The sequence below is a fragment of the Formica exsecta genome, unplaced genomic scaffold, assembly GCF_003651465.1.
Source record: "Formica exsecta isolate Colony F162 unplaced genomic scaffold, ASM365146v1 scaffold308, whole genome shotgun sequence".
NCBI lineage: Eukaryota > Metazoa > Arthropoda > Insecta > Hymenoptera > Formicidae > Formica > Formica exsecta.
In genome coordinates, this window is record NW_021850337.1 from 165,027 (window position 1) to 188,559 (window position 23,533).

General features: G+C 37.5%; 1 protein-coding gene across 2 annotated transcripts in view; it reads left to right on the plus strand.

Moving 5' to 3' along the window:
- Positions 1 to 23,533, plus strand: part of LOC115237724 (dipeptidase 1-like) — a 79,349-nt gene that overhangs the window by 23,950 nt on the left and 31,866 nt on the right. For both annotated transcript variants that reach the window (XM_029810959.1, XM_029810960.1), the window contains exons 2-5: positions 872 to 1,025; positions 8,758 to 8,890; positions 14,889 to 15,039; positions 19,026 to 19,095. In XM_029810959.1, coding sequence (XP_029666819.1) covers positions 872 to 1,025; positions 8,758 to 8,890; positions 14,889 to 15,039; positions 19,026 to 19,095 — 508 coding nt within the window. The remainder of the gene's footprint in view (positions 1 to 871; positions 1,026 to 8,757; positions 8,891 to 14,888; positions 15,040 to 19,025; positions 19,096 to 23,533) is intronic.

Here is a 23,533-nt window from a genome sequence, read left to right on the forward strand (position 1 = left end):
CACTTTACATACAGAATCTCTTTCTCTCTTTTTCTCTTTCTCTATTTATTCTATTATATATAATCATAGATCTCATATAATCATAGTATCCTGATATATAAGAGTTATGTAAATAATATATTAAAGTCATACCGCGCGTGTATAAAATTTATATTTTCCGAGAAAATAAAAGTTATATGATACTTATGCTTATCTTGGAAAAAGAAACTTAATATGCAACATGTCAGTGAATTGACTTCATGTCTCATCCCAGCAAGAATGCAGACACATTTCTTATTTCCATGAAGCATCTCCTGTAACTTTATGGAAAATAAGTTTGATACAACAGCTACCGAGTCTACCGCAAGTTGGACATCACGTAATGCTGTTGTAAAGACCAAACTTTAGCCATCTAGAGTTCCTTTGGCTACATCATAGAATTGCATTACATGACATCGAATATTTTCGTTTTAAGTGCAATTAACGATAGAAGCAATTAAGCATAATATGAATGCATATAATATAAGAGTTGATATTTTTGACGAAATAGTTTGAAATATTCTATAAATAGCAAGTTGTGTTAGTCGTCTCCTTTTTTGTGAAGAATTACACACACACACACACACACATGCACACATTGCAACGCTTCGTTTTTTCTTCAGAAAACTACGCGCATTCGTGTAACCTAGTAAAACAACTTTATTGGAAAAGAGATATTTGGTAGAACTTTCAAACGCAAAACGTATTCCCTGTCATGCGTAAAGGACGTGTGTTCCACTGGAATAAATTTATCCAACTGCTTGACAAACAGTGCCATGTTTAGCTTTTAAAAAGTTTAAAGAACATAAAAATCACGAACGTATATCGATCAATATTTTGCCTTTTTCTTCAGGCACAACGATCTACCTTGGAACATACGAAAGTTTCTGAAGAACCAGCTAAGGGAGTTCAGGTTTGATGACCTGAGGGACACTCATCCTTGGTCACGAAGCGCCTGGAGCCATACAGATCTCAAGAGATTAAAGGAAGGCATGGTTGCAGCGCAGGTGAGTTTAATAATAACGGCAATAACAAGAGTTCCCCGAAGTTATTACTTCGGCCAAAGTTCGTCCAACCAATCGCCAAACTGATTGAATGTATCAAAAATTTCCCGTTCAATATCAAGCGTTCGATTTTACTACAATTAATTACTGTTAATATTTATATCACGAAAAATCGGCTTAAATTTTAAAAGTAGAATCCACTAATGTTTTGAGATTTTCAGTGACTTGACTTTATAATGATATGCCACTTTTAATTATATGGAGAACTGAAAAAATTAATATAAATATAAAGAATTATATATGCAACACAATTAAATTCTTGAAAAAAATATTGAAGCTACGAGATTATCAAAAATGATTGTTAACTTCCCGATAAAATTTTAATTGCGTTGATTATACATATTACGCACACGCAAGTATTTCTATCGTTTTTTAAAATTATAATTTCTCTCTCACAATAGAGAGACATAAATCTATAAATAGATTATGATTATATTTACTCTTAGCAACGAAAATATATATTGTATTATATCACGAAAAGAAATGTGAAGGAAAAAAACCTTATCGTGAAATATTAATTTTCCTCGGTTTTCGTAAACAAACCTGGCAATTAGTCGAGCTTAACATACTATTTTCACCAACTTTATCGCAGCTCGTGAGTGAAAATTAAATCCAAGTGAATGAGGGAATCGCATGTCGCTTCGAAGCTACAGTACCGCCAAATTGCAATTAAATGTTCGCACGTAGAATTCGACCTGCAGAATCATCGAAATTCATAACTAATTTAAAGTCACGTTTATCCGTCTGATTTAAATTTGAGCGTCTGTCGACTCTCAGAATCGCATGCAATTGGCCGTTCAATGAAATGTACGTCATATCGTGTGAAGCCTGTTTTGTTCATGGCAAGCATGGGATTATTAATTTATGGCATGCTGTGTACGTAACTCGGCTATAAATCAAACAGCAGTGGTGCCGCGCCTAATAGCAATTAATTGATTTTACGAAGATTTCGTGTCTACGTTTAGTTAAACACTAATGCGTAACGTTTGTAAGCTTAAAATATTCCAACGCGCGAATTTGCGCAAATATCTCGTAATTTCTATCCTAACAGACACGATAAAATTTACATGACAAAGAGGATTACATGCTATGAAATATGCTATGAAATGCCACGGTAATAGAAAAAAAACATCTGTTATGGAACATATTACAGTGACGGAAGGATTAACAATCTATCGTGTTACATCACCCGGAACAATTTCGTGGACAAAATTTTTCGATTAATACGAACTTATCCGGAATTACCAGCGGATCTGATCTCTTCTCTTTTTAACCGTGAATTTAATGAATATAAATTTTCGGTTTTTCCGATCGCGCAGTTAAAGCTTTCGTGCGCGACGCTTCCACCGAGCGATCGTTAATAACCGGGGGATTAATCTAAAATCGCAATTAAGATCTGACCATAAAAAATCGCTTCTCGGTTCAATTAACGGCAGAAACGGCTCTTTAACGACCCGAGGAAAATCGAGGCGAACTTGGGCAATTAATTTCCTTCGGTTGCTCGCCGTGCTTCACGCGCCGCCGAAAATTTACCACGACACGATCGGTTTCTCCATCCTCTACTCCGAAATACCTTCGATTAATCCCGCGAAAATCCTTTTCGTGCGGTATCGTTTCGTATAAACTTCGACATAGCGCGCGAAACTTTGCACGGAGGATGTCTATCGAGAATGGCTTCTGACTACATCTAAGGCGGTCTAAAATAATTCGCTACGAAAAACTAAAAGGTAGGAAAATCAGGATGGTAAACAGATTATAAAAAATATTTTGGTATACTGACAATATTAAACGTAGACTTTCCCCCCAAATATGTATGAAAAAGTATGAAAACAATTTAACAATAAGAAATTAAAATTTTACGTATATCAATCTGAATTAAAAATATTAATTAGTAATTAAAATACATGAATAATATGAATACTCGAGACAAATGTTGCACAAATTCTTTCCAATGATAAGATTTCCTGCAATTTGAAGCGTTCTCATTATCAAAAATTATTTTCCTTTGTACCTCGAGTTTATTGCATTTAAAGCAACTCTCAAAAGAGAGCAGAAGCAGGGAATTTATTTACGATGCTTGTGAAACGCGCGCGATTATGTCTCTGAAGACGTGAAGTACATAGTCGAGAGTTAACATAAAAGAAGGGGAAGATAAAGACAAGACGCGCACCTACACTCGCATATATACGCGCACGCAAAGTAGCTCGATAGAAAGTTTCGAGGGAGAGAATGCGTGCGAAGATACAAAAATATTCCTCCGGTACGTGCTCGAACGTCGAATTTGATGGAGCGTGCTGCATATATGTAAATCGTCGGTATATGTATAGCTCACGGTTCATTCAAACGAGGATCTTGGTTCGTATTAAATAAGCAATGCGATTCGATAGCACGGTAATAGCGGGTATACCGGTCATAGACCCGTTACGGGTGTGCGATATAGCGGGCTCGGAATCCATTTAAGAGAACCGATATCGAACGACCGCGGAAACGCAGCGTATACGGAGCGCGATATATACATTCTTAAATGCATTGAATCTCGGATTAAATCGGAAGGAGGATTACGGGATTTCGGTCTCTCGATATTCATTTTCGAGGTGCCGCGCGCGTCCCGTACGTAAATCCGCGCTTTTTCAAACGAGATTCGAAACCTCGTACGGGAAACCTCGTCCGAGATCTGTTAAAACGCATTACGAATTAACGCGAACGCGTTACTCGCGTTGTTCGTGCCAGCGACGCTGGTAAAGATAAATAATGTATCGCGAGAGGTTACATCGACGTAAAATTTTCAGTTACAATAGAACTTTGGCGCGCAAAGAAATGTTACAGAAATTGAACGTTTCCGAGCGGCGTCGGATAAAAGCGTAATATCGAAGATCACCCGATATATTCCCCGTCGAGAAGAAGCAAAATTTCTCGAGAGACCTTTGAAAATACCAGCGTTCTCGTTAGTAAGACAGTCTCGGCGTGATTCAGCTATTAGGAGCCGATTTAGATGCATAGTTATAGCAGCCACGAAATGGTGTGCCATGATAAAAGGGCCACGATTCGAAAAGTCGGCCCTCGTGAAAGCGCAAAGATGGAGCGAGACACCTTTGAAAAGGATCGAGGTCTTAGTCGCTCACCTTAACGTTAAGATCCGCTTACTTTCAAACATGGGGGAAAAGAGGAACACAAACGAGCAACCATCGCTAATGAGAAGACATATAAATACGCGCCATTTACCGTCACAATGTAATGAAATTATTAATGTTATTAAATAGAATATTAATCTGATGCATAATGATGTAGTAGAGCGCATAGTCGTGTTTACCGTGCGCGGCAACATAGCGCTATGTGCGTTACAAGCAATTTTTCATAATTAATGCCAATCTGCGATCACGCGAGATGTGCAAGCTGCAGCTCGTAATCACGAAAAAAAAAAAAAATTACGAGGACAATAACGCAATGCTTAATGGTCGGATAATTGCGCGAGAGTTTTTCTTTTAATATAAATATCACATTTATACACGCGAATCATTAATAAAGGGATTAAAATTGGAACGCGAGGATTTTGTAATTAAACTGAATAAAAGCGCGCAAGATGATATTACACATAGAAAACCGTATTATAATAATAATAAAGCCACGCATGGCGATTATAATATTGTTCAATCAAATCTGTATATAATTTCCATTTAATTTTCATCGATAATTTTTAATTTATTCGTTAATAACACAATTTTCTAAAAATACGAATATTTAAAAATATTGATGGACATATAGCAATACTGAAGGGAATATCAAAGAAGGGAAAGCGAAGTATGAGAGATCTCACACCGACTATATATATATTTCGGATTATGTTCCGACCTCGATAGATCCCTTAAGGTATCCAGTCTGCCAACGTCAGGACGAAAGGGATAACCACTCGGTTATGTCCATTGGGACGAACGCGCATACACACATATACATAACGCATACATCGTATGTATACGGTAACCAAACCAAGGCCCGCCTCGATCTATCACTGTCCTGGTTAATTCAGACGGGCTGACTGGTATCCACTGTGGAAGGTTACTCCATTGATCGCGTGCCGTCGACTTACATAGGATCTTATACATAACGTCGCGACGTGGACAAGATTTTCCCTTGTAATGATCCTTTTACACAATCATACAAACTTCCTCAATTAAACGCGCAGCAGAATAGAGTATAAATACATGCATCAAAATTTTGCTATTACGTATTTAAAATATATAAAGTTTATTCTAATTTTTTAAATACGACTTTTTTTAAATAATTTTTTCGCATATATTTTTTTTTTTTTTCATTTACAATTAGAGGAGATTTAATATAAAAGAAAGCCGAAACATTTCCCCATTATACATCCACAGTATACTAACGCGTCGCAGAATCCGAAGAATCGATACAAGTACTTTCGTTTGAACCCTCGGGCTGTCTATCCGCGAGATTCTCGGCACTTGCAGCACATCACAAATCACGAAAGTGCATTCCAACTTGAGATGAGCCGAAGCTACCCGATTTATCGCGTCTCTCGGTGGGAATTTGCATTACACCTTCGGCGACTTTGCAGCAAGAGAAGCAATTCGGGGTAAGACGGGAGAAAATTTACGTCTCGCGGAGTTGTTTCGGAATTTTAGATGCATTGCAAGAGGACTGATGGAAGATGGAACGCCAGCGGCGAAACACGTTTTTTTAATCTCTCTTTTTTGACGACTGTTACTAAATTGAATTTCTATTATCTTTTTCATTTTTCGTTATACATTTTCACATTCAATAACTAAACGAGCTAGTAATAAAGGTGCAATCGATTGGATATATAAATAATTGCAGTACCAATAAATTCGTCAACAAATAATATGTAAAAGAATGTTATTTTTGTAAAAAATTAATATGTGAAAAAATTTATTTTGTTTTCATATATCGCCATTGTGTTCTTAAATTGTAAATAAAATAGAGAGCAGTATTTTTGCTATTCTAATATTGCGAGAAACTCTAGTAAGAAAAACCTGTATATAACATCACAACGCGAGATACGTTTTGAAATTTACACAGCGCCAGATGCGAGGATTAATAAACTAACACGATAAGAAAGAAAGCAATTCCTTAAATCGATTTTCACGTGCGCGGTTCTTCGCGAGGTGATCTCCGCGAGGTAAGCTAAAACGGCCGTCTTAATAGCCAGTTCGCATTGCGCAGCTACAAGATTGCTAAAACTTATCTCGTACTACGGCGAAAAAGAGAGAGAGAGAGAGAGAGAGACAAAAAAAGGAAAAGAGAAAGAAAGAAAGAGCAGGGGGTCCTTACGACCACAGCTCGCCTTTAAGTAGAATCGCAGATACGACACGTTGTATACACGCGGAAAGGAGAGTATTTTTACGAACGTCTGACCTAAAACTCGCCACAACTACTGCTCGTTCTTGCGCGCGGCTGAGCTAGAAAGATGCGGAAGGGAAAAGAGGAATCTCGCACACACACACATATGCACATATACACATACGAAAACACGTTCTGTGAATGTCTGACCTAAAATGCTGCGGTAACTGCCTCCTTACGGTATCGTGAGGAGGAATACGAGGGGCGATTGTACCACTAATACAGATGTCGGTATATTTCGCTTAATATCCCTGCATTTTCCCTGATGTAAGATTACGTAGCGCTGTTCGTCTGTTGAAATCAAGTTTCTTCCGCCGTGACGTTTGAAATTAAGATTTCGCATCTAGAATTGGGATTGCTGATAGCGCAAATGCAATTGCGAACTCGCAGTAGTGCTTGTTTGCGTATGAACATATATTTCTCCCTAATTATCGTTAGAACGTATGAAAAAGCCATTAATAACGAATAATATTTTATTCATTGATAATGACACACAGTTCATGTAATTTCAAATAATGTAGTACACGTGAGCGAAGCACATTTGGCACGAGAGATGTCATGTCTGACACGATAATGTTCTCGTTAAATAAATACCGCGTGTATACTCAATAACGTGGAGTCTACGTCCTTTTTTTTTTCGACGGCTGTACCGCCGGATGTATTCATTCAACTATATATGCAAGAGCAATTACGAGTTAAAAGTTTTTCAAGTCTTGTGTGCCGTTTTCGTTTGACATACCGGCATTAAACCGCGAGAGCATAGGCTGAACTTTCCGCTCTCTGCCGTTGAATTATTTACGCGTCGCAATTAGCCGTCTCGCGGCTAAAAGTCACCAAAGTACTCGAAATACAGACGTCCCGAACGTAATTACGGCTGCTGGCATCGCGCGCGATTAAAGTCGTCACTATTCGCGGCGTCGCTGGCGGCTTCGCGATTCGCGACTCCTACAATTCCTGTCAACTGCAGACCGAAGTGATACTAAAAGAAAAACCGGAAGAATCCCCCTCCCCCTCCCCTCGCATCTCCTCCGTTGATTTACGACGCCGCGACGGTAACTTCGCGCCTCAAGCATAAATTCCTTCTGCATTGTTGAATAAAACTTCTCGACGACGACGCGATGCACTTGTGCATAATATAATACGAAAAATTTGCGTTAAAGTAAGGCACCTCGTCCTCATTTCGATTACAAAACACAAACTTAATGTTTATCATGTCCACGTTTTGACGATGTCACCCGATAAGATATCAACCGTTTGTATCTTAATGAAAATTTATTAACTCTTCGTATAATCACATTATCCTGTCTTCTTTGCGAAAAGTAAGAATGTAAGGACATAATGAAGCGCAACAAAGAAAGAAATCTAATCGCGGGGTTGTTTGAATTACCGACTGTAAGGATAACCGGCTAAAGTATGCGCATAAATTCTGTAATGTCAAACGGATGTCGTAACGAGTAAAAGAACTAATTATATCGCCGCGCGACGATCTCGCGTGACACGGCTAAAAACAGAAATCGCGATCTCCGCATCGCGTGCCTTTTTGAAGTCGCGGTACTCTTTTTTTTTTTGTAATGCCATGAACATGTCATGCATAGAGCGTAACCTTAAAAGACGGTACATTTATAGTCAAATTATTCCACAAACCGAACCGTTATTTTCTTACTTTGGAATGCATTACGCAAAGGGACTCTTAAAGTTTCTGTTATTTACGATCGCCGCCGATATCTAGTTATTTAAAATGCAAATTATCCCGTGTTTGCAGACTATCGTAATGTGCATTTAATTATATATTCCTAACGCTGATATCAGTTGCTGGATTAAAACGGAGCATTATATGTGTCAGAAATATCTCGTAATTAGAATGAGAATGAGATTAACGTTATTATATTTTAAATCAGAATAAACCCTCATAAGCCAATATTGAATACAAGTAATCCTTTGTAATAAATCGCAACATTTTTATCGATTTTAGCTTTAGCATGAGAATAGCCTACTTTACATTTCAGTATCGTCATAATATATCCATTAATATGATGAATTTTCAATAGAGCTTATCAATATAAAATTAACGTATCTTTTAATAATTTATAATTAAATAATAATCATCATTCATATACACTTATTGTATATGAAATAAAATAAAATATATTAGCATATTATATCTTTGTATTAAAAATAAAAAAATTGGGAACATTATTCAACATGTTCGTAGATTGAGCAAAATATAAAATATAAATATCAAATATAAATTGATAAATTGAATAATTTACTCACGTATTTCCGTTTCACTCTGTTGCAGTTTTGGTCCGCGTATGTACCCTGCTCGTCACAGCATCTTGACTCGGTGCAGTTGGCCCTGGAACAAATAGACCTTATTCGCCGATTGGTTAACAAGCATCAGGAAAATATGGTCCTCGTTACTACAGCGGAAGGTTTGTAGTTTTTATTTCCGCCTACTTTTAAGCTCGCGAGCGCAGCGAAATAAAATCAGGAATACATGAGATATTAGCTTGAAACATTAAAAACATTGCGACTTGCGAAAATGAAAATTCGCCTCGCGATATACATTTGGCGTATGGCCAATCTGAATCGACCTCGACTTCGTTCAGTACTTCAAATATTTTCAATTGAAAACTCGCTCGATCGACATTCCGCCTTTCAGAAAAATATGTGGCCCGAAGGTCGGCAGGAGAACTTTGGAGAGCCGATCAATTTAAAAAACTCGCAATTTTTCATTCGACAGGGAATTTATTAAATCGCGGATTACAACGAATATTCCACTTAACCCCTTAATGCCGACCATATTACTTGATAATCCGAGTTTCGCCCGGAAATTAATGCGTTACTCGGCGCGGGATCAATCTTGCATAATTGTTCGCTATATCAATTTACTCTCTACAGACCCAGCGATGTTTAAAATTACAGAGATAAAGCCGATGCGATGGGATAAATTTCTCCTCGTCCGAGCAAACATATTTTTGAATTCCCCGCCTATGACATTTTTTTTCCCAGCTGTTATCCATACATCCGCATTTCTCCTGTAATCTCCTGTATCTCGCATTTTTTTCGCTTGTTGATGAATATTCGCGAAAATAAAAGCATAAGTGAAACGTAGACCGCGGAAATATGTTATCCACAGCACATGTCCGTTCTGTCTGAAACCGGCGAAATCGCTATAGCATTAAATTTTCATTATCGAATTGGGTTATCTATTTGCCGCTCGAGTCCTCGACATGTTTGAGATCCTTTGGCGCTGTGTCAGCGAGAATCGTCGTTCTTCATCCTTCGGCATTTTCGTTATAGACTTTCCTTTCAAAAATTTAGAATGCACTTTAGATAGTGAAGAAGAAGTGCGGAACGGAAAACGAGTAATCGCTTCTTCAACGTAAGAAGCATCTTTCGAATGTCTTCTGAAGTGTCTTTCGACCTCGTCGAATCCATTTTGGAACGATCCGCCAGAACAGCCGAGTTTTCCAGGTGCGAAGTTCCACAAAAGAATTAAAAAAAAGCGAGAGTGTAATAAGATCGATTCAAGGGAGACTTCCCTCTCGCATCAGTTCTTCCTTATATTTTTAGAAGGAAAATTCTTACACGGAAAATACGCGGGGTTCTTACGCATACATGTATGACTGCATTGAAGAACATATCGAAGAAACTAAAAATATTCTGCACGAGAAATGAAATTCATTTGTTGATGAAAAATTTAAAAGAGAGAGGAGGAGAAAGAGAATTATGACAGTCCAATTTCGTTCATATTGATAAAAATATGGCAGAGCAATATCACACCAATAACATTTTCATGGTGTATTTATACAGAGAAATTATATTTATATAAATATAAATATAAATTCGTACACCACTTTGCGCCATATCTATCAATAACAACAACAAAATGTTATAGCTTTCAAAATTGTTATTTTTCATTTTGTAATTGCTTTTTAATAAATTGGATTGAGTAGTAATATTATATAACATTTTCAAAAAAAAAATATTCTATTAAAATTTTGATGAATATGCCGAAAAATAATCAAAAATTCTGGAAATCTATAGAATATTGAAAATTTTCTTAGACATTTTTATGACGTTCTTTCGTTTCTTTTTTTTTTTTTTTTTAGAATCTTTTACTCTAAATGATTTTCAAATGTTTATGCCATAATTCTTATCATGATTTGACTTTAACACACACACACACACACATACACAATATCTTCAAATAATTGATTCATCGAGAAAGAAACTGCAGTCAAGATATTCTATAACCGTAATAAACATTTAGATACATATAATATAAATATTACCATATCATAAATGCATAAGATCTCGATGGGTTTTTTCTCAAGCTTGGAAGAAACCGGTTGAACTGGTAAAAGAAAAGATAGAAAAAGGCGATGACTACAATGTGATAAATCTGCGACATCAAGAAAATGAGAAAAAGAATAGAGACAGTTTCAGTAAATAGTCTTATTGCTTTGTCGATTGACTTTCGTTTGACATATGCATTCCTGGACAAAGGCCGATTCGCGCTACAAAAACAGTTCATTAAAATTAATATTACGGGAAATAGCTGCTGTATTTCTTTATCCGCAAACACTATAAACAGAAACTGCAGCTTCGGCATAAATGGATTGATTATATACATACATAATCAAATACGGAAGTGACGACATCGAGTGTTATTACATTATCAAAAATGTTTTACGATATAATATGAAACCGGTAAGACAAAGTTATTTAGAGAAATAAACAAAGAGGATTCAAGTGCATTTTACTAAATATAAATTGAAAATTTTCTTTGATGATATAAGAAAGGTCTCACAGATTCCTGGACTATATTGGAATATGTCAAATTCTTCTCCCCATTTTTAATAAACAATATAAAATTCCTGCCATAATTCTTAACCACGTCTCAATTATTGTTATTATGTTTCTCTTTTAATGTTCTATTACTTTCTCCCCCCCCCTCTCTCTCTCTCTCTCTCTCTCTCTCTGTCTCTCTCTATCGCTCTCTATTATTTTTAATACGTCATATTTCGCGAGGATGTGCATTCGCCAGGTATTCCTAGAAAATATTCCTATATTTGACGAGCAAATATTTGCCGTTGGATTTCGTTGTCCCGCTGTCACAAGGTGCGCTGTCTAAGCATAACGCAAATCCGATGAGAAGATGATGGAACGCAAGAAAGATGCGCGCCGGATGGTAAATTCCAACCGGAATGGAAAAATGTCGGTCCGATGTGCCGACCGATATATGTATTTCGTTCGATAACTCCGAACGTCGACGACTGTATGTCGCCGCTCACATGCATATGTAAATGAACATGAAATACGCATACGTACATTCATATGTACGGACATCTGATTGTACCAAACCGACAGTCCCATATGCCTCATCGCGACTTTGTCTCCGCTGATTAAAAAGCCAAGGTATTTCAGAGACAACATAGAGAAATGTATTTGCTGTAATTTCGTTGTATATTGTTGTGCGCTTCCGAGCGATATTTTAGAGTGTCAAACATATCTCGAGAATGATATTTCCAAGAAGAGATAAATTTCGATGCATATTTTCTATATAAATATATATTAATATATCTGAATTGATAAAAAAATCATTTCATTTTCGGAGCAATATTCATTTCTCATTTCGCATTTCCTTCGATATGCGTAAGGAGAAAATCACGTGCTCCACTTTACGCGCATAACTCACTCTTTATTCATATTTTTCGAAGCATTGCCCTCACTTTATTCACAGCGCATTATGTGAGTGTTGATAAGAAAACAAACGATCATATGTCACCGTAAAGAAAACCGCATGCCCGTCTTTTTAAAATTATATGCAAATTTTATGCACATCGGTAGCGCGTTATCTCTTCCGACTGGAAAAGGAGTCGCGCGAAGAGAGTGAGGCAGTACAAAATATAGCACTTTGGGGAAGCAATCTGCCAGATGGAAGAAAGGGCGCCGGTAGAACGCGGAAGATGAGAAATTCCACGAGGAATGGAAGAATGTTCTGAAACCATGGAGCTCGCCGTAGTTCCTCCGATAATGTCGAAGAGCACTCGTCTTGATATATATGTACGTGCGAGCGCATACATGCATTCGCATGCACGTACAGATACAGAATACATGCATATATCCGTACGAGAGCACACGAACCGATACATTCACAGGGACAAATGTATCAGCGTTACATGAAAGCGGGTGCAAAAGTATAAATCGCGAGGCGCACTAAATCAAGGACCCATCGACAGCACGCGTTTTATTCGTGACACTCCTTTTACGTCCATTCGTCCATTAGAAGCCGTAATACAACGTAATCGCCAGCCACGTCAGCGGGAAAAATTAAAGCCGCCGGCGCCGCGACAAATGACATCGCGGTGACACATTCGATTTGATTCAGGATTCGAGCAGGAAAAAAATGCGCATTGTTAAACTTTTAACGTTCATATACACGGGAAAGAAGAGACATTTTCCGCGAGGGTTGAAGGATCTTGGATCTAAAGTGACTTAAATAGACATGTCGGAAGTTTTCATACAAGGCTATTGAAAGATAGCTACCGCGATCTTTCGTCGCTTTCGTCGTAAAACGGGATTATACATTTAAAAAGTATGCAAATTTTAGTACAGGCACTCTTCTACTTACAAACTTTCGTTTTACGAACTTTCGCAAGTAGGAACAAAATTATAATTCGTCAGTGCCAACGCTGTGAGCGTCCTGTCGCTTATACGAAGAAGAATGTAAAACAATTTAGTTAAAGATAATGCGGTTTCTGTTTCTTTTTTAACATAATTTGTCTTCTATTTCTCAACAAAAAATTTAAGTAAAATAATTTCAAACTTGCAAATCGTCGACTTAAAAAATAGCGTATCCAGAAATTGTAAAATTGAATTAATTTTTGGAAACGTTTACACTTTCATGCAAGAATCCTACAATGAGCTCTTCAATTATCTGCATGAATTCTTCAATTATCGATCGTTGGACCAGTATGCGAATGATACATATAAACATTTATTAATATTCGAGAATGTATTAAAAATACACATCGGTATATTGTAACGATGCAGCGCGTACAGGTCGTATTATGTATTCCGGTTTATTGCTTTTGTGTGTGATATTACCTCGCTCCGGAATGTTATTTTTAGAAGCGCGGTAATCCGTTGACGTCAAGTGTATTACTTCCGCCTAGCTGCCGTGAATTCTTTGTAATTGGATGATAAATTACAGTGTTGCTTTTTCTCCTTTTTTATCAAACTCATCCGTAAGCCGATGCTGAAGTATGCTCAAGCGGGCAATGAGAATTCGCACGGAAAAACGATGAAACTATACACATGTAATTCGTGTGTATGCAAATGTATTGACAAGATGCTCCCTAATCCGATGTATCCAATGAGATATTTTAATCAAATCCGTATAACGCATACCGCGAAATTGAATTCCTCGATACCATCGGCCGGATCTTGCGCCAGTGAATTTGATTAAATGATTAAACGTCGCAAATCGAATTCGCGGAATGACAAAATGCTCGATTACCCGTTGATTAAGAGCCCGAACTCCACCCGCTAAGTCTTCTTCGATCGATTCCCGGATTTTGGATTTTAGTGGCCCGAGCATCGTCGGCTTAATTAACTTCTATTTATACTATGTAATTAACGATCACCGCGATGAAACATTCGATAACGACAGGTAATTTGAAAGATTTAATTAATCCAAAGAGATCGGAGACGTGAGATAAGCTCGCTTAATTATAATCCACGTGCGTCGCGCATTATGCGCGTCGTAATTGAATTTTACACTCGTATTGTTTACGCTCGGCCTCGTACGGAATAAGAGGGGCACGAGGGTAAAAATATCGCGTTCAAGTATTTTTCTCCGACGGTATTTCGTCTCGACAATTTCGGATCGTACGTATGTTCATCGAAAATGTTGTTTCAACGCGATTCTGTCTTTATTTTCCGATGTCGTACGCAAACAGAATTTGCAAACTTTCTTAGATCCATTTACCATCGACGTTACTTATTGGGAACACGGCCGAAAGTTTGTAACGGTGTTCCAGCCGTTATTTGATTCAAGTCACTCGCATTATATGCGAAAGATTGCGAAAATGAGATTATTCTTTCGATAATGTAAAAATTAATGGACAAAATATAAATTTGGTTCAACATTAACACGGAACGTCGAAGAGTTAAAACGTTGACGTTTACATATATCCGGGATTTCTCTATCTGAACGCATGCGTCTGAAACATTTCTCGGCTTATTGGTTTCATGGCGCGTGTGATAAAAAACCACTGCTACTCTGTCAAAATAATGGCTCGTAATATTGTATGTGTGATGGAGCTTAATCCCAAATAAGATTTAAAGTTACGCCATTATCATCATGAATAATAGTGAGCAGACAGGGATACGTAAAGTAAATTATGATATTGATTTCAGGTATCGAGAAGGCGCACAAAGAGAATAGATTAGCGAGTCTGATAGGGGTCGAGGGGGGCCACGCTGTCGGAGCGAGTCTGGCAGTCCTGAGGATGCTGTACGAACTGGGCGCCAGGTATCTCACCCTCACGCACACATGCAACACGCCTTGGTGAGTATGCCAACGCAAAAATGCGATATAAAAGCCATAAAAAATGTCGTGCTGTAAAACGGGATAATAAGGAAACCAGAAGCAAAACGTATTACACCCGTACGAGATCGTACGAACTGCAATCTCGTTGTGGTCGTCGCTGTTATACGTTTGCGAACACATACACACGTACACAGGCTCAAGCTTTAATTATGTTAAGTTCCACAAAGTACATGCGCGCAGCGCGCTGCGACAAGTCTGTTTTGCTTAAATCGAGGCGTTAAACGCTCTAAATGCGATCTCATTAGAATAGAAAATTGCACGTACGATTTTTCGATAATAAAACTAATTTATGAAATCTCGAATATATATATTTTTCGCTTCGGAGATATAAGTTTGAGAAAGCTCGCCATTATTGCGTTGTTTGTAGACGCAAAAATTGAGAGACCGGTCGATGCTTTTGCATCTCATATTTCGTTTTGTAAAACGTAAATACGAGTGTCTGCGAGAGTGCACAATAGATCGAACAAGCGAGACAATTGTCGGGGTCAGAAGCCAAAATAAAAATTTATCACCGGATGTGTGTTGATACGCGAATAGCGATTACCAGTGTAGAATTTTATCGTCCAGCCGCTAAAAATGGGCCACAAACCGCGCAATAACGTTGGGCATTTCAGCAGACGTGTAATCGCCGATGCCTTTACAGCCGGGACTTTTCATCCGCGCTCTGCCTGGAGTGAAATACCTTCTGGTCGACGGTAGTAGTAATTCGAAGCCGTACACAGTTTCGTTCATTTCTCGTGCATTAAAAGCTATCGCTTTGAACGCGAGCGGTAAAACGTTTAACGTAAACGGATTAAAGTTCCCATAATAGTTCGTGCGCGCACCGTAAGATCAACGTTATCACAGTGTGTGTGTATGTGTGTGTATATGTATGCGCGCGCATCTGTACAATAGTCCGCAAAATTCGTAATTTCGGCCCTTTAAAGGTTGAATTGAAAAAGATGGCGATTGCAATATCGAGGAATTATATGGGTTCCTGTTACATGGATTATCCAGCTTTATGTGAATAAATATATCCATCGCTTTTCCAAAATATTTTGACTATTTTGTAAAATTTTAATTTTCTAGTAAAATTACTTGTGATGGTTAATAAAAAGGAGCGTTATATTTAAATCTGTTATTCTAGAGAGAATATTATATTCCGAAATCTTTATTTCTCAAGGAACACATGGAAAACATGCAGTAGCATTAATATGATCTTATATCTTTAGAGAAAAAACATTCTCATTCTATTACTTCGTTTATATTAATGGTTGATATTAACTAAAAATTATTAGGTCTATATAAAAGAATTATTACGTATAATAAAAAATAAAAACGCATTTTTTTCGTTAGCTTTAGAATAAAATTCTTTCTTTAAAATAAGTAATTCAATTATATCGTGTCATCCCAGGTTTCAGCGTGAAATTTCCCGGTGTAATCCACGGTCTTTCTTTTATACGTCGAGTTGTTTTGTTTCGAGATGGGAAGAGTATCGAGCGGGTATGCCGGGTTAAGATCGCAGGTCGTCTGCTCCAGCTGATGCCGCAGCAGACACACCGTGGAAATATTATCACGCGCGACAAACAATGAACAAATTCGCGAGTGCCGGCCTATTTTTATGAAACTTCAGAAACACAATATAAAACTTTTTGAGCGAATTGACGAATATCGCGAAGTATAGTATCATTCCGACGCGCCGCTTTTGTATGAGTGAGATGAGCTTCAATTTATCTGTCTCCTCAGGTTCTGTATTTCCGCGTGTTTCTATAATATCGCTCTCCGTTTTACGACATTCGCCAGAGTCAAGAATCGGTGCTCTAATATAAATCGATTTTATGGCATTGTGTTTATGATCGAGATGAATTTATATTATTCTTCTAAACTTTCGCCATTTATCTCCTGAAACTTTTCAATAAAGAATACAAATTTCTGTCTAATTAATATCAGACGAATTCTCTCGCGAAATTCTGTTGCGACCTAATACTGTTATTTAAAAATCACTTCTAGATTAGAGTTTCCGTTTTATTCAATTGAGCAATGTATTCATTACATCGGATTATCCCGAGAAGAGATAATTATGTAAAACGCTACTTTTTAAAACGTCCTCAATATATTTCGTGTAGCTAGGAATAAAAGAGAATTCCAGGTTATTTCGCCGAATAATACCTACCTACTCTCGTCATTACGAACGCTGTATTACGCGATGTATAATGAGAAACACGCAAGACGGCGATCAACTCGCTCAATTCATTTATGAGTATATTTAGCCCAACCTGAGGATACCGCGCCGGGGGAGGAAATGCGCGCAGAGCCGCATCGATAAAAATTGTTAACAATAGACGCGTTGCCGCGACCGACCTCCGGCGCGATTTATTTCCGCGACAGGCGAAACACGACGGCCGACATATTTCATGCATCCCTGCGTTGCTTTGTAATTAAATCTCGCGTGTAACATGATAAATCCCCGCGCGCGGATTAATGTATATTGTAACAATATTATACGCGTCCGGCGAGCATTCGGCATTTTACGACTGCGATAGATAGGGCGATTACGATGCGCGGCCAAACAAAAATGCCGCCTCTCTAGGCGCGCGCGATCGTAAATTCGTGAAATCGCGTCCGTGCGATTTAACTCCGATGCGATGAAATGTTCGACCGAAGGGCGTCGATCCGGTCGCTCGAACGAGAGGGAAAGCCGCGAGATCGAATGATTTAATGACGCGTGCCCATCGTTCGCAATTAAATCCGGCAGTGCGGCTGCAACTTCAAACCGATCTCGAGTCGAGGATTAGTACACGACGGTCGATGGTTATCGATTATCGCTATCATTATTACTGCCGCATCATTGCTCTATTCGCAACGGCTTAGAGGATATCGGCACTAATGCGCACGATTGTCAGCGTGATATTACCTCGAGTCCTCGAGCTGACGCTTAAAGCACGTCGTATGTCTCGCATAATCCCATCTACATAAGATATTTAACTCTCCCTTTCCCCGCCTCGCCGCCAGTTGTTATCGTGATTAGACGTGGCGTAACATGCCGTAGAGAATTGGAATGCATTGCGTAATATGCGACTAAAAGATATTTATGTAGATCGAGGAAAATGACTTGTATAGAAAATATTAGAAAAATTTATTTCTCGTTGTTGACACAGAAAATAGTCAATTTCTTTCACATACAAGCCATCCAATTCGACGAAACGTCATTTACTTGCACGTTACATGACAGGATCCAATTAACAATTCATCACGTTGTAGGAACATACACTATCGATCCTATCAACGGCCATAGAGAAACGTTCTCGTAATTATCTCGAAATAAAATTCGGCAAATTGCGGATAAAATAATCCCTTAAATTTTTTACTACACGGATTTGTCATATCCAGTAAGAGTATTTTACACGCGCAACCTATCCCAATTTTTATATATCTAAATCCGAAAAGTGATCAGATTTTTTGTGAAAATTTGAATTGCTTCGCATTTATTTTAACTGACTTTAAAAAAATATGTAAAAATTGAGATGCATGGCGCGTGTAACATTTTTATCCAGTAGTTTGCGACCATTTCGATATGTTTCGTGTAAAGAAAAAAAATTCTCTTATTTTTTTTCCCGAAAAGAAAAATAAATTTAAAAGCTAAAGATAGTAATATTGAAATATCTATGGATTTATTTCGCGAAAACACATATTGAAACTAATGAACGTTACATTGTGTAATATAAATTTAATAAAGTCGCACACAAGAATAGTCTCGAAATCATACGGAATAGAGACGAGTTAGTTGCGATATGATTGCGAACCGCATTCATTGTGTGACTCGGCGCAAGCTACTGTCCTATGAATAATACTATTGCCGTTATCGTTAGCATTATGGTAGCGTGGAAACCTGTGATTAGAGAGGATTCTATCGCAATAACGTTCACAATTGTCGCTACTGAGTTACTGACCTGTTGGTTCGTTAGGGCAGACTGCAGCACGGCGGATGAACCCGGTCAAGTGCCTCAAATCGGTGGTCTCTCGAATTTCGGCAAGGTGAGTACTAAAAACACATGCAAATCCATATATCATACCGATATGCGCATTATAATGAGTTTTATTTTTATTTGTTTTTTATTTGCAAAGATACGAAAAATATAATACGATACTAATAAAAGTACATGTAATGTTGTTATTCATATAGCAATATAATATTTCATTCCTCGCGAGATATAACGCGTAGTTCATGAGATTTTGTAAAATTATAAATTCACATTTACGATTATGGCATCGAGAATACAATTTTATAAAACATATACCATTGTGCAATCTATAAAATTAAATTCGTAAAAAAATATCGTATGCGCATCTAGCGCTATCGTACACGCTTGGTTTTATTTATACAATAGCGAATAGAATAAAAGAAAAATAACGTGAATATGTTACGTATTTAAATACAATACATCATAATGTGATCGTGTTCCTTTTCAAAACAATTCTCTCGAAATTTTCTAGACTAATAGTTTCAAAGCTCGATTATGGTGTCAAATAGAATTAAAATGTACATTCTCTGCTCACGTGCTCATTGTGACAGAATGACCAAGTTTGACCGCGTCAGCCATATTCAACTGAGTTTAATCGTAAATCTGGTATGTTCTGTGCCATTTGTATCGACGTGTCGTCCATAAATATACGGATTTCGATGAGAATTTAAACGAAAAATGGTTTCGCCAAAGTGGAACCGAAATGTTTTTGGTCCAATCGGAGATCCATTGGAAACGGTGATATTGAATTTATTACCACGGTGATTCCGCGAGGGTTTATGCGTATGCACCAGAAAAGCTGACGCTATAACATCAAAGTAATAGCATCAAACGTTATGATACAATTTCCTCGTTGCATCCCATCTTGGTCGTAAAAATAGCGAAATTATGTTAATGTGACATGTACAATGCCATACGATACACAATTGTTTTCAAGTACTCTGAATATCTCTGTTCTGGAAATTAATGGAGAATCAGATACCAACCACAAATAGCTTGACATGTAACGGTAGCGGTCACATTACTAACGAAGCGAAATTGCTGTTATATAGTTCATTTAATTAGCGAATTAATTCAACTACTTTCGATGTTTCGACATTTTAAAAGAATCTTTGTAGAACGAACGCCAAATTTCATGAAACTTAATTTCTAACAATCTACCAATCGAGCTGATCCCCTGAAAACTACCAAAATGGATGGAACATGTTTCGAAGTTCTACAGCGCTATTGTTCACTTACATGACAAAGGATGGTTAGTTCAAGGGATTAGTGGTCGTTTCCAAATTCCCTCCAACTCTCTGATGCGCCAGTTCTGTCCATTATCGGTAAAGTAGCTACTTAACTTTTAATATGTAAGTTTCATCGTTGAAAGCTTCAAGAAAATTTAAAGAATGTCCCTTTCCTCATAAAGAACGAAAATATTTTCAAAGATATACGCTAAACAAACTCGCGTGCGCGCGAGAATTTACTAAAATATTTAATAAAATACTGAAAAGCGCAAAACTTATCATAAAATTTAATTTAATGACAGCGAAATAAAATCTAAAGAAAATCAAATAGTGATTACAACCAAGCAAAAATGACGACTTTGACAACTAATGGCACATACGATGATACGAGACCCCATATTGATTTTGAAGTAAACTTCGGATACCACTCCATTCGCAAACGAGAGGGCCTTTTCTAAGCAATCACTTAAGAGTAATGCCGCCTCTCACCTTTCAAGGATATATCTTCCGCTTGTCAAACTGTAAGTTTCCCGCGAAAGTGTCACGTAGAAGAGTCGTTGCGAAAGTTTACGCTAGGGAATAGTGTGAGCAACAGGACTGTCACTCGACAGACTTCATCGATCCAAAGCTCAGGAAACAGCGACAGTAAATTTTCCTCGGTCATTTCCAAGTTACGAAATTGTCATAATTGATTAAATTCCATTTGCGCCATTAATGTTGTATCTGAGTGGTTCATTGAATTTATTTCGATTATTCAAGTAAATTAAATTTACTCGAAAAGTAACATTGTTAACTCGATTTGAGCAAATCAAGTTCTATATATTTCTCGACTCATTTTTATATCTTTATGTTCTTAATTATTTCAATATCCATGTAGCTTGTGTTTAAAGCATTTTCGCGTTAGTTTACAATTAATCGATTTCTACGTACGACGTTAACCATCGTAGATGTTCCGTAACAGAAATTTTGATTGTGTTTGCGACAGTGGTATGGTTAAGTCCACGCCGATCAAGGAGGAATTGAATTTGCACTACGCTGCTTCGAGCTGTTAGTTGCACGATCAAACAGAACTCTAAGAACTTCATTGTCTTCAATGCAGAGAATTACCTAAAGTCTTGTTCCATTATCGATGGAATTGTGTTAAGGGTGACGAGTTTAGCTAAATTCAAATAACAATCGATACTTGTATTCGCTGGTTTTTCGTTATTGATATACTTTAAAAATATATATATTGTATATATATAATTTATATCATTTTATTTTCAAGTATTTTAGATGCATTTATTAATAAAATTGATAGATCTTTTATTTAGAGCAAAACACTTTTCTATATTTCTACGAAACAAGATTATATTGCCTGTGTTACTTGAGATAAAAGTAATAGAATATTTTCTCTCTCTCTCTCTCTATTTCTTAGATATGTGTGTATATATATTTTAGATGTATTAGAGAAAGTAGAAACTATTGTTGAAAGCATTGAGGAAATTACTTAATTCTATTCATGCCGATGCATCTACGACGCGACTACGAAAGTACACGTTGCTTGTTGCAAACGGCGGCGGAGGAATTTTCCCGAGATCTTCCTACGAGATGCACTTACTAGCTCATTCATATTTTATGGGTGGAGTAAGACCGGGGGTCTTCCTCGCTGCGCGTTTATCCGTCTATACTGACGGATATCACCCACCGTTCTTCAATGCGCGGCAAATGGTCAGAAGCAGGAAATAGAGAGAGAGTGGCAGATCCCAGGAGCGTTTTCGACGACCGAAGATGCATACGAACGACTTTAGGAATGTAGTACAAATGTAAGCCACCTGCAGACGTAGATATTTCACAAATATTCAGTGGAAATGGCGTGACGGTGCGCCGTTGCTTATCTTTTTGGGACAAGGAGAGATTTATTTTGTATCGCGTTTAACTCACCTGTCAAAGAAATCAAGCATCTCAGTAGAATCTTTTTCAATATCTGTACGATAGTTTTTCTTTTATATCATGGCAGAAATGTTTATAGTAATCAATCATAGCTGTTTAATCGAATACAGATAGAAATAAAAATAAATAAAGAATAATAAAGACAAAAACAATATAAGATATACTATTTGCTTTTTAAATTCGCTATGCACTGTAGTTCAAATTTCCAAATTATTGGAAATAAAAAAAGATTGCTAACTAGGACAAATGTTGCGATTATTCAGTTGATTCTTTTGCAATGAGTATTTCGTGTCACGTTCCAATGGTGCTTTAACAGCATTCTGTAGATTCGCATCTTATTCCACGTACAGAATGTAAGGTAGAAAATCCCGGATTCTAGTAGGCAGTTCCGCGGACGTGCACGATTAAAAATTCATAGAAAATCTTCGAGTCGGTACAATTTTACGGAATCTTGGATTTACCCGGGCTTCCGGAGAAGTTTGATTGCATTAGTCCGATTGTGTATCGCTATGAGAATCGTTTAAAACTTTCGTGATCGCCCAGAAATCATCTCGATATACCGATAAAAAATATATATAAACTATTCAAAAATGAAATATCTGTTATATCTTTCCCAAGTATATCTTAAAAATAAGCATATTCCATTATTGTCTCTGTTATTGTGAAGATATTTTTCTTTTTATAGAATCTTAAAAACGCAACAGAATTACCACGATACTTTCTGGGCATTCAAGTATATTAATGTCGCATCGAAAGGATTAAAGTACAATCGCATGTAACTTTCTAGCGGGTTACAGTTAAAATTTACAATTATTAATGCACACGAGAGGGGAAGCGTTAACCATGACGGATCCCCTTTTGTTCCTAAAAAGCCCGCCGCTTCTAACGGCCGAAGCCACTTTCGTTCTGCCATTCGGGAAAATACCAAACGACGTGCTTTCCAGACGTTCGCCGAAAGCCGCAGCATGCTTTCACGAGGACGAGAAAAGGTCAGAAGGGGGAGGAATATGCAACTGCAGTTAGAACGGAGCACTTCCGTCGACGCGCGGAATTTACATCGCTCGCATATTCGCAACTCGTTGTCGGTGGTTCTCGTAGTCGCCAATAGAACCGGAACGTCACGACAAGACGAGTAAGACTCGTTTTAGTGGCGATAGCGATAGTGTAAAGTGGAGTATGCTGGTAGGATGCATTTCGATGGCAATCCTTTTCCAGGAAAATAAACGAGAAGTGCGAATCTCTGATTACTTTGCAATCAATGTAAAATAAATTGTAATTTGTTAATATTTT